The sequence below is a fragment of the Megalobrama amblycephala genome, linkage group LG5 (assembly GCF_018812025.1).
Source record: "Megalobrama amblycephala isolate DHTTF-2021 linkage group LG5, ASM1881202v1, whole genome shotgun sequence".
NCBI classification, from domain to species: domain Eukaryota; kingdom Metazoa; phylum Chordata; class Actinopteri; order Cypriniformes; family Xenocyprididae; genus Megalobrama; species Megalobrama amblycephala.
The window spans coordinates 25,224,687-25,242,612 of NC_063048.1; the positions used below are offsets into that span (position 1 = coordinate 25,224,687).

General features: G+C 39.5%; 1 protein-coding gene across 1 annotated transcript in view; it reads right to left on the bottom strand.

Moving 5' to 3' along the window:
* The window catches only part of ush2a (Usher syndrome 2A (autosomal recessive, mild)), a 250,931-nt gene that overhangs the window by 23,113 nt on the left and 209,892 nt on the right, over window positions 1-17,926 (bottom strand). The window contains 4 exon segments of the mRNA XM_048191491.1: window positions 9,714-10,068; window positions 12,348-12,510; window positions 12,788-12,946; window positions 16,379-16,536. Of these exon segments, the coding sequence (XP_048047448.1) occupies window positions 9,714-10,068; window positions 12,348-12,510; window positions 12,788-12,946; window positions 16,379-16,536 (835 nt within the window).

Here is a 17,926-nt window from a genome sequence, read left to right on the forward strand (position 1 = left end):
GGCTGGTGTCTGATGAAGCAAACCCTTCATGCATGCAAACACACACATACAAAAATAGAGGAAAGTACCGTTTACCTCCTCTGATTGTGGCTGAGTATGTATGACAATCAGAACTGTGAATGATGGAAGCCGTATTTAGAAAATAAAAATGAAAGCACACACAGTCAAGTGCCACTAACTTTTGCTTTTTACATCAGAAATTAGATTTAACAGACACTCCCAGAGTTTTTACTTAGTACTACAAACCAAAAGCAGATGCTAGCCAATATAAAAGCAGTTTTTTTTTTTTTTACTGCAATAATATATAGTGTTCTAACCTCTAGAGTTTCCTTTCTCTAGTGAACTAACATGCTGTGGACATTAAATGACTTGCCTGAGGTAAATGTAATGCTACGTGAGATATTATTCTCAAGCTGTTTTATTGATGTCTTTCCACGCTTAAAACACTGATTGAGAATGTACGTGTAAACATATCTATGAATATATCGTCTGTTCTTCTTCTGCGTTTTTTCCTGTTGTGGCGGTTAGCAAACAGCATTGCATTTTCGCGTGTGCTCCCTTCTGGATTGGAGTGTGGATCGCCTACAAAAAATACAATCATACATTTCTGGCAGAGAAGAAATGATGGGAGGACCTGGATCGGGATATGATGACATGACCAGATTCAAACTTTCAAACTCATGAGCACCATGTCCAAACCTCCAGGCTGTGACTCTAACACCTATAAACATTTTTCAATCCTCAAGTTACAGATATAAATAGTTCAGAACATTTTGTCATCGGCCTGGTCTGAAACTATTAAAAAGTAAAACTTCCGATAGCTCAGAGGAATCCACAATAAAAAAAATAAAATAAAAAAAAAAACGCAGACAATCGGGAGTTCCCTTTTGTTTGTCCTTTCAGCAAACGGGTTTGGGTTCAACATGGGCCCAAACGAGCTGCTCGCGGTTCTGCTCGGATCATTCTGCTCCACATCAACAGTGTGTAAACGAATCTACACAAAGACATGGTCCAACGCTCCACCATCATGTTTATGCACTCTTCACTGTGTTCTTAATGATAAACTAACAGATTGTAAACATGCTGCCAGAGTTTCAAACCCCCCCCCATTTTTTTTTTCCTGTGCATTTTTTAAACAATGTCCTTCATGTTAGAGTGGTTACAGGCAGCAGAAGGACATCATTAGAGCCATGGTTAAACTGTAATTTACACCATTAGGAAGGCAGGAGCAATTTTTATTGCCTAGTAAATTTCAGCTCTGAAATATTTGGACCATATGGCTCAATTTGTGTAATAACCTTAATTTCTTGCACCCTTCAGGTCCGCCTGCATCTCCGCTTGCCACTCCGACAGAGTCGGGCTTCTGTGCGCAAAAGGCGAAGCGTCTATAGAGTGGCGGTGGAGATTAATAAGGTGTCACGTCCTGTTTGGGTGAAGGCATTGGAACAGCAGCCAGATGGTATCTCTGCAAATGACTGTCAGGGGTCCTGATCTAATCAATAGGATGTATTAATACATCTCCCATCGCTGGGGTTCTCATGGGGCTGCTGAGCAACATCTGGAAAGATCAGGAGGGGGAGAGAGAGTAAGAGAGGCAGAGAGAGCAGTGGAAGGTGTGTACAGAAAGCAGAGGGAAAAGGCGATAGCGTTGAGAAGAAGAGAAAGCGTGAGAGTGAAAAAAAGGAAGAGGGAGAGGGAAAGAAAGAGAGGAATGGATGGGACGGGTCTGGTGCTGGCTGTGACTGGGCCTGCCTAATCTCTCATGTAGGCTTGATAAGTGTTCGGTAATGAGGGGCGTCTGCACACATGGTGAGGGAGGAAGCTTTTGGCGGCTCAGACCGCCTGTGCTCCGTAGCCTCATTCAGTCCCGTCGCCATGACGTCCACATTAATCACACGCACTGGCACGAGGTACGGCACACAGCACAGCCAGGGATCAATAGCAGCCCCACCCACCAAAAAAAAAAGGAGGATTGGGCATGCTCAGACCACAGAAGACCACAAGCTCTCCTCTTTGCTGAAGAGCTACTGAACAGTATTACACCATCTGCTCCACGATCCGACTCGTCTCCACATCCTACGTGTCTAAGCAATGATTTGTAAATCTTAATCAAAAATCTAGCACAAAAGTCCTTTACGACTGATTTGATACCTACAGTATGTTTACTAGTCAGGGCTCAACGAAGATGACACAAGCATTCCAACAATGTTACAATCACAGCATAAATTTGGTTTTAATCCTATAAAGTATCATATTTGATTCACACATCTGTAAGGCCTCTAAATTATTAACATGATCAAAACTTTGTTAAAAACCTGTTGTACACAATCTACTACATGCCTTCTCTTGTTTTGTACTATTTTTAACAAGTAAAAGGCATTTTAGTATAATTCTAATAACGTCCTGCTTTAGGTCATAGTACACATTTTTTTTGTGAAATCTTTACAGATTTTTATAAAGCAAACATAAGAATAACTTTTATATTGTTAGTACACTCTAAAAACTCCTGGGTTATTTCTTTAACCCATTTTCTGGGTTATTTGTGTTGGGTTAAAATTATAGGTTATTTTTTCAGAGAGTAACCATTTTCTGGGTTATAGGGCTAATATTTTGACCCAATTCCTGGGTTGTTTAGGTTTCTGGGTTATTTTTCAAAGAGTAACCCATGTTCTGGGTTAATTAACCATGTTAATCGGTTTGTGCGAGAAACCTAAGCGATTGCTGAACGCAGTTGGACATAGTGGTGTTTTAGAGGTAAAAAATGATATAAATAATTTTCGGTTTCTCGCACAAACCGATCGTTTCGTGTCTTAGAACATCAATGTGTCGTCACGAGCCGCAGGGTTTAATTTGGATTTGTCTAAGCATATTTTTTGACTTTTATAAATTGTGTTACCATTAATTCGCATTATAAGACTGACAGACGGCAACGGTTCGAGTTAAAAATCATCATTTGTGTTCTACTGAAGAAACAAAGTCACCTACATCTTGGATGCCCTGGGGGTAAGCAGATAAACATCAAATTTTCATTTTTGGGTGAACTATCCCTTTAACTGCCCTCATATCATCTCTCTATACCTAAATATTTTTCTTTAATATGGCTTAAACGTGTCAGTGCAAGATTTTGTGACAGTCACAACTTCTTCGACAGTGGGGAATGCATCTCTATAATAACTCTTATAGTTAAAAGATACTTGTGCCTTGTCTTTAAGCTGTTATTCATAATAATCGGCCAGATATTCACCTTTGCATTAATGTCATTATTACACTTGTTAATGAAAGAAAAGATGGACAGTATACACTGTCATTCACACAAAATGGGTAATGCTGCAAAAGAATCACATTAGTTAACTAGCAAATTGGGCCACGTTTTTTTTTTTTTTTTTTTTTAACAAAAAAACGAAAAAAAAAAAAAAAAAAAACAGCATTCCCTTAAAAGTGATTATTTGTTAGCTTGATAATCAAAGAGTGTCTGGTGAGTGGTTCACAATTGTCTCGATTTATTAACAATACTCATGTTGTCTTGTTTTCTGTCTTTCAGGTGAAGACAGAGATGAGGAGGCATTTCTTCTCTTAGATGAGGACACTATCAAAAATCTTGTCCCTCAAGTTCAATCCAGTTATTGAATGTTGTCAAATGTTTGAGAGAGAATGAGTTGTTTATTTTCTATTTTTTCTAATGTCTAATGTTATTACAGTGTGACCTAAAATAAATAGGTCCAAGTGTGTAGAGTTTATGTAGAGTTTAATTTAATTTAATGCAATAAAAATGTAAAAGTGCTTGAAGTGTGTAAGTGCCTGAAGTTTTATTTTCTGAAATAAGGCATACTGGCATAGTAACCCAAGTTAGGTTATTTTTGACCTTTGACCTTTGGTTAAAAAGGGACCTACTAATTTCTGGGTTATTTCAACCCAGATATTGGGGTTGTTCTTTTGACCCCGAAGTTGGGTTATATTAACTACAATTTTGGGTTATTTTAACCCAAAATTTGGGTCAGGTATTTAACCCAGAAGTTGGGTCAAAAAGAATAACCCATTTTTCTGGGTTGAAATAACCCAGAAATTAGTTGGTCCCTTTTTAACCCAGGATTTGGGTCAAAAATAACCCATTATGGGTTATTTTTTTACCCAGGAGTTTTTAGTGTGTAATATTTCAAGATGAACACTTACTGTACTGAAGCAACTTCAACTTACTCAATTACCCATGCATCATTATTTATTTAAAAAACAAAAAAACAAGTCAAAATATAAATATCAAACATGATACAGCAGGCTTTTGAGGAACATTTATTTGAACTTCTCTTAATGATTATTGTATTGCACTGTGTTTTGTCCCCTACAATAAAAAAAAAAAAAAAAACTACAGAGCTTTTATCATAAAACTAAGACAACATTTTGGGAGATATAGAGTGACAACTGATATTTATATGCATTTTATGTATTCATCTATACTGTTATAAAGATATAATAGAATTTCATTACAAGCAATCAGAATTTCATCCTACTTATAAATATCATATTTTTGCTCAGTTTGGGCCTTCATATAAAATTGAGGTGTTTTTTTCCTCCTTGAGAATGAGCTCCATATTCTCCTATTTAATACTATATGTATGTATCAAATATGATATATCCTTCTACAGCACAGCGTTGCCCTCAGGCAACGGAAAGTTTTCTTAAGCCCTATGTTTAGTAAATTTTTCTTTAAATGATTACAACCAATTAGAAAGGTCGAGAAAGTACCAAATAACAGTCCAGTAAGATGTTGGAGTCAATATCAAGCACCATTAAGAGGTGGGACGTCCTGTTCTGACACATGGTCACAGGAGCACATGGTGTGAGAAGAAGGCAATATTATTTGCTTTAGTAATCTTATTTAAAACGACATGAACTGTACATAAAAAATATGTGTGCGTGTATGAAGGTGTAGAGAAGCCTTTTGTCAGGTTTTATGAAGTTTTTTTTTATTTTGCATGTTCAGAAATTCAGTTTTTCTTTTCGTTGCCTCAGGGCAACGTTGTGCGATAAGGGGTACTTTTCAAGGAGGTTTTAGACAGTACCTCTCATTGGCCACAATGTATTATAAGAAGGGAAGATGCAAGGTTCCTGGGTGTGCAGGAACACCCAAAATGATGTGCAAAAATTGTAACATACACCACTATGTCACAGCAGAGAAGAACTGTGTCACGATCACGTCTGTTCCTGTCACTTCCTGGACTACATTACCCATAATCCCCTCTGCCTATCACCTGCACTCACTCCACCAATCACTATCACTAATCAACACACCCAGCTGCAGCTCATTACCAGGACTATAAAGGACTTTCACACACACCACCTCACCGCGAAGTCTTGTTTAACCTGTTACAATTCCGAGCGTTATATCCTGTTTGCCTGTCTGTTACCAATCCTGCCTGTTTCCTGTTTATTGACACGTTACTGCCTGTCCTGACCTTTGCGTGTTATCTGCCTGCCTCTACCTACTGCCTGTACCCTGACTACGACTCTGCCTGTCCCTTGCTGTTCCTGTTTGCTCCTGATTGACCCTGCCTGTATGACCACTCTTACTTCTAATAAAACGCTGCAATTGGATCCCTGCCTGAGTCTCCCATTCGTAACAAACTGCTTTTTGAAGTTTCGTACGGAGTGAAATCTTATCACATGAAGTACATTATATAGCATAGCACACTACATGATACAGACCTATGCATGTATCAAATTCAATATATCAATGTCTTTCAAGTGTTTTTCCCTTTTTACTTAATGATTTCTTGAATTTTTTTTTTTTTTTAAATTTTGATTTTGATGATAATTTTCTCTATGACTCTGTACCATTGTCGCACAACGTTGCCCTGAGGCAACGAAAAAATATTTTGGGGTTGGGGGAGGGTTTTGGTTGTTTTGGTTTTGGAGGGGTTTATCACATATCTTTGTTTTGTGACCTATAGCTACTCATTGTTTGATTAACTGTCACACCTGATGTTCATTTTGTTAATTAGTGTGCTCTTGCATTTAAGCCCTGTGTTTCTTTCAGTTCATTGTCTGTCCTCAAGATTTGGTTGGTTGCTCTGTTCACATTTCTTCAAGTTGTATGTTTTTGTTTCTATTAGATCCTGCCAACTTTTCTTTATTGCTGCAACCAGCATTAGTGATGCAAAGTCCGATTCATTTCTGTGAACCGTTTCTTTTCAAACAGTTTGGCTCAATGAACCGGTTCAAAAAGCCGATTCATAGGTTCCTGACATCATTTTGCTATGACGTCACTATGCATTTCTTTTCTAACAACTTACTGTCATGTTATATCAATGAAACGTTTAAATAAGGTCATTTGTGTCAATGCATACTGAAACATTCAAATAAAAAGTTATTTGTGTGAACGCATATTGCTGATTGCCTTTCATTCACTTAATAAAGTGTGTGGTCACAGTTTCATTGGATTGCGGATACTTTATGTTGGATACGACTGACTAACATTGATTAGCCTACATCTTGGATAAGATTCGCAACTACAACACACATATTCATGCACAAACGCAGATATGTTCTACATGTCTAAAGTATATAAAGAAGAATAAACTCATTGATTTCACTTAACAACTTAATCTGCATGTATAATAAACCATAGTAAAATTTATTTACATCTCTCGACAAAAAGGTTTTTGCAGGTTTTAATAAAATGTTTATTAACTGCATGGTATCGTCAACTCACTCATCAGACACCTCGGTAATCCTCTGCAAACCTCGACAGCTGGTTGAACCGGCTTAATCGGTTTTTTTTGGAACCGATGGACGTGCTACGGCTTGTGCGTTTTGCGTCATCAACCCGGAAGTAAAGTTTGATTCAGTTCGATTAGTGAACCGGCTCAACCGGTTCTTCTTCTTCTTCTTCTTGTTTAATGGCGATTAACTCCAAAGGAGCATTATCGCCACCTACTGTGTTGGATGGCAAATTAACCTTGGGTGATAAGTCTGAAGTTTAAAATTATTTCCTGGCTCAACCGGTTACTTCCTGAGAACCGTTTTCAACCAGCTCAAAAGAACGATTCGTTCAAGAACCAAACATCACTAACCAGCATGTGGCATACATAAAACCTCCAGCTATTATTGTATACTGCAAACCAATTATTTGTTTAAGGAAAAACAAAAAAAAAAAATATATATATATAATTCGTATATTGCTGGTTGAGTTTTTTTCATTGTTAGATTGAAAAAGTGCACACTAGCACCAAGAACTACTGTTTTTTTTCTTTGCATAATCCTTCATTCTCAGACATAAAAACTACTTCACTCCACCAGAGAACATTAACCTGTAGCCACTCAACAGTTGGCAACAGCGAAATCAATATGATGCCCCACTGCAGGCCAAGTATTGACATGGCAGGCGGACAGCTGATATAGCACAAAGTCAGTGTGCAAAAAAAGATTCCACAGGATCGATGGATTATAAATGTAGCTGTGAGAAATTGCACTAATACACACACTACAATTTCCCCGTGGCAGACGTTATGCGATTGGACAGTGTCTTCGGCAGATGAACATGGGGAAACTATGGGTAAATGGGTATGGGCAAGTTAAGCTTTATATTCTAAAATCCTCACTTTAAATAATAAATTAATAATAATTAATAATAAATTAGCCTGGTTTAAGATGAATATGGAAAATAAAAATTATGGTATTACATATAGTCAGCAAATATGATTCATCATTACACGTAATATATGCATTTAGCTCCTTTATAGCAATGGTTTGATATTTGGTGCTGTTTAGCTACAGACCAAGTACATTTATGATGAATGCTCATTTTAATATCTAGAAATCAAAAACAGAAAATGCTAGTGCAATTTCTCAAGCAGCTTTTGTAAGTAACAGAACATTATATTTATTCCCAAAAAATGTATTCTTTTAAAATTCACTTTTACAGTTTTTCTATTCATAAAATTTCTATAAAATTAGTAAAAATGTACAATTTGCAAAATGATAAATTTGCGTCAGCCATTAGGAGGCCAGGGTCATAACTCAAGAGGGCTGAGGACACATGGAAAATTAATTACAAGCTGATTAACTGCAAACTGACGTCACACGTTCACCACTGAAGCCGACCTTTGGAGGTCAAGAAAACCTGAAAGGACTGCCAAGAGAATAGAAGCGGAACTGTAAATTACTCTCGAAGAAAAGAGGGGTGCTGATAAAAGGCCTATCCTGGATGACGTTCATTAATTGCTATCAAAATAATTAATTTGTCTATTAGGCAAGCATCTATCTGGCGCTCTGTGGGAGAAGCTGAACTCCTCAGTGGGTTCTGGATTCCTTCCCCTATGGTGTTGCTGCTATCAGGGGGCAAGCTGGCTCTGTTCACACTTGTTTTGAACAGGAGCTCAAGCTGAAGCCTTTAATTTGGCCACGATGCAGTTGTGAGCATCTGCGAGGAAAGCAGCACACTATTTTTCCTCGGTGTCAAACACGAGAACGCCATGAATCACAGCAGCTACTTTTATAGGTAGAGACATCAGCGGATGAGGGATCTGTTTAAACATGCAAGCAATGGGCTGATCACTGATGGATGATCTCAGACAGATGCTGATGCTAGAGAATGAATAACTTCAGGTGTTAAAGCTGAACTGAGAACTGTAATCCGTCATAACCAAAAACACAACAATGGGTCAGTTACACACTTAAAGAAGGAAGTAAAACATAAAAATAATCTAAGCAAATAATATAACTATAGTCAACTAAAGTAATCAAACATAATTTCAGTTCGAATTTTTAACTGAAAGCCTGAAATGTGTTTTTAGACAAAGGTGTTTTCTTAAAAGACGGATGTTGTCACAAGTATTTTAAGTGTTTATGAATTTTCACCATTTCAAATTTTGTAAGATTCAAGAGTCTTTAAGATATGTTTTCAATTGTGATGGCAAAGCTGAATTTTCAGCAGCCGTTACACAAGAATTTAGTACCACATGATCCTTTAAAAGTCTACTGTTTCTTTTTTGCATCATTTTAATGGGTCTTTGCTAATCTTACTGACAAACTTTTGAACAGTAGTGTACAAAATTTAATTACAGAACTGCATTTATTGTGTTTAGAATTTTTTCTGTCTAATAAACTTTCAAAATTGATTTGAATTTCACTGAAAAGTCTATAATAGGCTGTTTAACTGCCATTATGACAACTTACCCTATTTAATGTGACAAAATGCTTTGCTATTTGTGTGTTTAATAAACATAAAAATGATTCCCCCCGGGTAACAACACTTAAAATATTCAACAGATTTTTTGTAGCCAAAGGTATGTGCCCATATATAAACTGACTTTTAAAATGAACCAACCCTCAGAACTATTCACTTGCTAAAAACCTGTGAAAATTAGCCTAGTCTCCCTTTTATTGTCTTATATATCTAATATATTATTTTTCAGAAAGTAGTACTACGTGCTACTAGAAAAGTAGCATTAGATCTGTGCAACTTCTCTCAGAAAGAGTAGAATAGTTTTGTCGATTGATAATAATCACTGATAACAGTTTCTTTGATTCTGGTTTCTCTCTGATAATGGGAAAAAAGTGTTGCCTCTTCATTTGATAGATTTGTGCAAAATCTTTTTTGTGGGGGCTATTTCATGGCCCATTACTCGTTTGTCTTGCTTCTTTGCACATGGAACATTTTTAACTTATCACACATTATATGGACAGAATACCAAATTGATGGAAGAAAAGAGTATTACCAGTACTGTAAGAGCAGTAACAGTTGTGGAGTTGAACGTAGGATCTTTGGGTAGTTTCTGGTACACCACTTTGTACTTGGAGATCACGCCGTTTGGTATGCTAGGTTGGGTCCAGCTCAGCAGAAGAGAGTAGGCGCTGGCGGGGTGGGCCGAGGGTGCATCCAGGCTCTGTGGTTCTGCCTCTAAGGTGCGGACGGAGGTCCATGAGCTGGAAATGGAGCCTTTAGAATTCACGGCGGTGACTCTGTATTCATACTCGCTGAACGGTAGAAGGGAGTCTGAAGCATCGATGAACTCTAGGGGACCTTCGGTCCAGATGAACACCAGCAGCTCCTCCTGAGTTCCAATTGGTCGTCTAGAGGGAATAGTTTAGATTATATGAAATACTTAATTTACCAAAGAATGAAAGACAACAAGAACATGACAAAACACTCAAAACGGCTTCTTTAAAGACCCAAAATATGGCTCTAGTTAAAATTTAGGCCCAAAAACAAACAAATCCAGGAGGGGTATCAGAGAAAGGATGCAGAGATGAGGAAGAGCACACGGAGGAGGTGAGGAGCAGGGGCAGAGCTCTGGGCTTTGCTCAAGCTTCGTTAATTCTTCCACATTAGAGGCCTGGCTTCCATGCTGCTGGAGAAAATGACATTCACCGCTCTAATGTGGCCCCTGCCGGCCCCACTTGCACCGCAACGGCCTAATCTCACCCACCGCATTAAAATAAAGCCAAACAGAGACTGGCAGGGGAGAAGAACGTCTCACACCATGATGCTAAACTACAGCACACAGCTGCGATCAGCAGTCTGTTCCACACACATACCGACACTGCATCTGGAACACAAGACCTTCTGCTTCAGGAAGTCAGGAAGTAAACATAGTAATAGGTATTTTGTTTTTCATACATTTGGGTCGATAAATACATGTTCGGTGTAAGTCATGACAAATTATGATGTCATTTTGTCGAGGAAATTAAAATGCACAGTATACACAGCCAGGATGAACACGAGATTTGAGTTTCACAATGCTTCTATTGTCTCACCAGCATCTTCTGCATCATCTGCATTCATGCAATATGAACACGGATGTATTCTTAGGAACTGATTTACAATAATTCTGTAGAGCAGTCAAGGACTCTCCCAGGTAATACCTCAGTCTCCTGTGTAATATAAGTTAAACGTGTAGAGGACAAACATCCCTGAGGTGGGGACACTCACTTCACAATCTCAGATAACCTCCAATGAGCTGAATACATACACAATAGCACATTAAACCGATTACATTTAGCGCAGCGCTGATCGCCGGTATTAAGATGAGCAGATAGAATAATACACCAAGTCCTTTAAGCCACGAGTGAATTCGCTGCCCCCTGAATGTGATGCATTTGCCAGAGTTTATCCCGCTCCCAAATCAGGGCTAAGATGAAACGCCCCGGCATCTGTGGCTATGCTAATGATATTTTCTTAAGATTTATGCGGGCTTAGAGTGATCTGACCTTGCATATGAATGACACTGGTCAACAGCCGCGCTGCCCTTGACTAAAACCTTATGCTGTTGCTAACACACACACAATCGCACACTGATGCCATAAACACTGTTTTCACTGCCATCCTTAGAGCGAAAACGTTGGGAAGACATCTCAATTTATGGTTTAATCTGAACCATTTAAAGTCAAAACCTGAATGGTGAATGGTTAAATTGCCATTCACTATGTACTGCAATAAAGGTTCGAGCACGGCCGGCTGTGTGGTTTCCGACCATAAGGGCAATGATGGCAGCGTAATGATAGAGTTGGCTACTCCCCGGCACATCGCTCCCTGTTCTCCTTGAAGGATGCCTCTGTAACAGCAGAGCAAAGCATTCTGATGTGATCGTGCCATGTCAGTCTTAGCTTTATTCCCTCTGTGCGGGGTGGAAGCATCATGGCATTCTGTTTCATATTGCTCTCAAACGGCTCTGAATGTGCCTGGAATAATCAAAGTCAGCAGGGCAATGTCATCTTCCATTTAGAGCTGCCGATCAGCCCCTCTCTCTCTCTCTCTTCCCTGCGCTCAGATACCACAGTCACTGATATACAGCTGATATCCACATAAGCACTCCTCACTCTATTCTGCGTTTTCTTGCTGTCAGTTGCACAGGAAGTAGAGAGGAAAATGTTGACAAGTGTAACCAGCATGATTGGCCTGTTCACCTCAAGGTCACGGCAAAATTACTGTTTATGTTCGTCTATGTTTCCGGTCATCCTTTCAAACATGCCCTGACATGGACTCACACCTACACACACACACATTTATCCCGATGCAAGCTCTGCACTGACATTAGCCTGACAGCATCATTTTATGAAAGTGCATTTGCAGTTAAGATTGATAGAGGAGTGCTAGTTAATAGTACTGGTTAACGTCCACAAAAGAGCCAAAATATCAAACGCTCCTGCTCCCGTTTTCAAAACGCTTTCAAATTCAAACACTTCCATGTGCTTTTTAAACGATCCCAAGCATTGATCATTGTAGCTAATCACAGACATATCTGATGAGCGCATCAACAAAAAGGCCAAACAAATAAGAAAAAAAAAAGTGATTTTGGCATAAAAAGACCAGTATGTTTTGTTGGTTATATGTGAGATTGAGTACTTTGTACCTGTATATGAAGTAGTTAGTGATGAGGCCGTTGGGTTTGTGTGGCGGACTCCAGCGGACCTCGATAATGGTTGCACCTGCAGCAGTGAGAACTGGAGGGTCCTGAGCTAAAGGCGCATCCTCAGGGGTCCGAACAGACACCCCCTGTCCCACACCACAACCATCTGCACACATACAAATATTTACATGAAAGCAGTGTGCTATACAATACATAGGTAAAGCTGATACAACATATTCAAATAGACATAAAGAACACAGTGTTTTTTTTCCTGAGTGTAGACGGTAACATTTAGGAACATTAATTGATTCCAGAGGCATATATTTCCAAATTGACTGATTGTTGTCTCCACCTAAGCTGAAATATCTACAGAACGTCCCAATCGTATCATTTAATTTTCTTGTCTATTTAAAATGTTCAGGTTTCATTGGGTAGGTGAATACCTGGCTGACAGGCCTGTACTTGAATGTGGTAGATGGTGTAGGGGTCCAGTCCTTGTAGTAGCATGAAATGCTCTGATCCAGCAGGGCGGACGAGGGGCCGCTCAGTGCCTGCATTGAGCAGGACGTTATATTCCAAAGGAGCACTTAAATTATACACACCTAGAGGAGCAAACAGAAACAGAAAGTCACATTTGCCTGCTTTTACTAACTGATATCCAAGGCCATCGATAGGAGATTAATCAGCTCGCCCTTTTCACAATCGCATTTGCAAAATATGCAAAGAGCAGTATGTTTGTAATACAGTGCAAGGACTGAGATACAGTGGATCTGACACTTTGGGAAGCTTTGCCCTTGATTCAACATCCTTCTGGGCAAGCAGGCACTTCCCCCAGTTCGTCTATCCCACCGCTGTCCGAAACACACAGACATGCACACGTTCTTTGGTAATGCATTTGAACTAAAGAATGTAGAGTCCCGGCATCCACGCTTTGTTAATATTCCCATCACTAGCGCCTTTCATAATTTACGGCAACTGGAGGCTGATAGGTTATTCAACATTTATGAGACCTGAGATGTATTCAGAACGGGCTGATTATCTTTACAAATGAAAAAGTTAAATTATTCAACTTCCTTCATTGCCGTCTCCCTGAGCAGATGTAGTCTTTTGCCTGAGACACAAAAACCCGCTGGAATTAGACGGTGCTTTGATCAAAGCATCCTGCCTGAGAAGTTCAATCGCACAGGTCCCTAAGTTCTATTATTTACAACTAATCACTGACTTTGGAGTTTTTGCACTTTCAACTTGAATGAGAGTCTAATAAGAAATAATGGCACAAAGGAAAAGAAAAGGAACATGCTATCAGATCTGATCCATCAAGCACAGGTGCAGCTTAAAACTGTGCCCGTTTCTGCATTCGGACTTAACCAAGCGTGAGATATTGTAGTTTGAAGCCATAGATTTTTTCGCTCGCCTCTCTCGGAATGTAAAGTCAATAAAAGATCCGGGCTATGTAAATGTTTTCTGTGGGTATCAGGGCTGTTTAAGGGCTCTTATGGTGTAATTGAGGTTGTTTAAGGGGATCCTCTCACAGGAGAGAGGCATAATGGGGCAATAATAGCAAAAGATGGACCATCTGAGGCAGACAATCAGGACCGCTTGAATGTAGCCTGTGAAATCACTCTTGAGTGCGTGAATATGCACGCACACGCTTAAACACCCACCCACCCGCACCTTCTTGAGGGAAACCAAATACGTGCACGCAGATTCGCAGAAATTTGCAACACATGACCAGGTGAATGCATATACACTGTTCTGACATGCTAAGAGTTTCTCACACATACGTGAAACAGATGGGCTGGGTAGTCGGTCTGAGCATACACAAGAGCAGTGTGGGATGCTGGGATGGAGTCTATGAACTACCACAGCTTAAACCACAGGGAGAGAGAGAAGGAGAGAGTTTGCATTTGCTCTCCATGTGGGAGAACACTCTGCCCACATGCACAGTGGGATGTGCAGATGAGCCCGGTGCTGCAGTCTCAGAGTGTAAACAGAGTGATTGATTGATCGGTGGAGGCCGGTGGGCTGCAGTCTGCAATAGAAATGATAAGATCATGCAGGACACCACAGCAATGACAACTCACTCTGGATCACTGGGCTCAGCTCAGCTCAGAACTGTCGCATGGACCCCCTTTAGAAAATGATTAAGACCTTAAGTTTAAGTTTAAGATCTTAATAACATGGGATAATGAATGGTCTCTATAACTACAATATAAATAGTAGTTAACTACATTGACACTATTAAAGTCAGCATGAAATGCAAGTTGCAATAGTCTCTGAGTGAAACGGCTACTTGAACATTCAAAAATGTAGGATGGGACTTGATTTTGTCCATTGGGAACTGACTGAATCGTTAACATTTGCAATTGCTGTGATCTCATATGAGTGACAGGTTGTCCCGCCCTTGCACCCGTAAACATCATCAGAGAAGAGATGTCGAAGAGGAAGTTAGTTTGAATAAAGATTACGAGGACACATGAATTTAAAAAAAAATAATGATGTTCACGGATAAATAATTTATAATAAATACTGCAATATTCCATAAAAATAAGAAATGTCAAGTTACACACACACACACACACACACACACACACACACACGGCCGATCACATGGATGTAAGTGTTGTGAGTCAAAGTCATAGCGCCACCAACTGCCAGCAGGAAGTGTGCACAAATCACTCTCTCATTTTTATCCGATTCACTTCAAACTTCATCGGTATAATGTAAAAACATGGCAGACCTGAGAAAGGATTCTTGATGTCTTAAATACTGTTGCCATGGCAATGCATCAAACTTTAATAATATTCTTGGGTGTTTTTGAGGTTCTTAGCATGCTTCAAATTACATGGCACACATCAGAGTCGTCAGCCAGTAGACATGGGCAAAGCCTTAAAAACGGGTATTGAGAAAATTGGGGGTTAGTTTTACCTACAGTCACCAAAACTTGGAACATATATTGATCTCATCAAGCTGGACAGCTTTCTAATTTACAGTCATTAGCTCTAATCAACAGGAATTAAGATATTTAGGTTTAAATGTGAATTTTTTTAATAATCATGCACTACATTTTTAACTCCTCCTCCTACGGGATTCATACGATTCACACCAAACTTTCTGAACATGGTGGCAAGGCACTGAATGTTAAATTGTGAACGGATATTGGATATCTCAAATAGTGTTGCCATGGCGAGTGATTAAAGTAATGACAAAAAGGGAAAAAGGAAGAATCTCATATCTTGGCATAATTCTTTTACATTTACCCAGTTTAAATGCATATTGCCCATCTTGCACAGTTGCCCAAAGCCACTGGGGTGGCAATGCCACTGGGGCTTGGGCCCATCACCGCTGCTTGCAGCTATATTTTTAATTAGTTTCTTTACAACCGTTTAATAAAAATACTTTGGCAAAAATGTGGTAGCAATTAAAATGGATTTTGGAGAGAAATGATTTTGAGATTTTGACTGTGCTATCTCTTTCATTGCTGTACAGTTTCTTGTAAAAGCTGCATGGGTGGAGATTCCTCCATCTAGCCTTCAGAGTACAAACAAAAAGCTAGATGTCAATAAATAAATATGAAATAATGAATATATCTATGCATGCTGCTGTTTGATTGGGTCCACCAACATGCACATGATCAGAATTGGTACACACCATCCAATACCTGAACTTATCCTCAACTCCACAGCAACATCGGAGAAGGAGAGAATGAATGAGACACTATTAGACAGTGATGGGAGAACACACGCAGGTGAAGGGCGAGCGCATCTCAAACAACTCTCCTCTAAATCACACTAGAGGTAGGAAAAGCTGTCACTTAGGTTTGAATGTTAATTGATTGGTGGGACCCATCTACGTCCGGCCCGTACTGATGCATGTACACCACGACCATGTTGGGCTCCTGGTAAATTACACACAACGCCACTCGTAAATTCTTGCCCCTGTCCCGTCACTCTCGCAGGCCGAGCAGGGATAAATCAGCCTTGCGTGAGTGCTAAATAGAGAGGCTGCATAGTGCATTAGGTTGTAAACATTACCTGGGGGTGACCAGGCAACAAAGACGGAGCGAGGGCCGTGGAGGCTGACATTATACGGAGGAGGAATCCTTTCCGGGGAGGAGACGGGGGTCTGAATGACGTATCTATCACTGAGACTGCTCCCGCCGCTGGTGGTGGCCTCCAACTCGTACACATATCTGTGAAGCAAAGATGGATAGAAGATAAATAAGTCAACTGCGAAACTAAATTATGCTATTAGCTTAAAAGTCTCCTGTCACAGAAGTTAAATTTGCCTCTGTTTCAGCGATTCTCCATTTCAGGTGGGAGCCGACATTGCGTTTAATTATTCATTGTCCGCGAGAGAGGCGGGTGCATTGATTCTGTCATTAAGCCATGTCTTTCACAGCAAGCATAGTTTTGTTTGGGATTGTGCGTCTTTCATCAGAGTTCTCAGAATTGAGGTACGAATGCCAGCGAAACAAACCAAATATTATTTAAAATTAGGAATGGGAAACCAAGCTAAAATAATACTAGCAAACAGCAGATAGAAAAAACAAGCTGACTTGGTGACTTGATTTTTTAATCTGTTCTTTTACGAATTAAATGAAGCAATTCACTACAAAAAAAAGTGTGGGCAAAATCGAGTCTTAAACAATAGAATTCCACAAAATCTGGAATTTCGAAAAAAATTTTCCCACACAGAATACACTATGGGTTTAAGGTACATGGATTTATGCACTGTATGCAACAGAACTTAGTTTGAAAGTGACCTTATACATTGCTACACTATCGACAATAGACCTTTTTTGCTAGTGAAATTTCGCAACTGTGACTACATATGCAGAAGAGCAGTTTAGGATAGAGTATACAGGACAATTTAAAATTTTATTTTTTGGCGGTACTGCCTTTGTTGTGATAAGATAGTATAGAGTGGACAGGAAGTGAGAAGGGAGACAGAGGGGAGGGCGGGATCAGGAAAAGTCCACGAGCCGGGACTCGAACTCGGGTCGCCCGAAGCGTAACGGCACTATATGGCGACGCGCTGCCCACAAGGCTATCGGCACCGACATGTGCAGTACAATTTGACATTAAAAGCAGCAACAGTTTTGTCATGTTTCACTGCTGCTTGTTAAAAAAAGTCCCTCTGTAGTCAATAACTGTATCCCTTTGAACTCATCTTTGAGCACAAAAATGACATATTTAAACGTTTTTTCCTTGAGAAAAATTTTTCTTTATGCCTTAAAATAGCTTGAATGTAACTCTACACCCTTGCCTCATTTAGTATACGTGATTCTATGAATATGCAGATTAGCCCCACCTCTACTCACTCACACCAGTTCAGAGATCCACTCATTGGCGATCACACGTTGACGTAATTGGTGACGTCAGAAACACCAGTGATTTCAAACCGCGTTTTTGAGTCTTTGGTTCATGCAGTTTTAAGAAGAAAATAGTCAGCAAAGGTGTTGACTGAGAATTTGCACATGGTTTATCTTAAAGTATATTAAAAACACCACATAGACATATAAACAACATTAAAAGCTTGATTTTCACCAATTTCACCACACTATCACTACAAAAAATCCC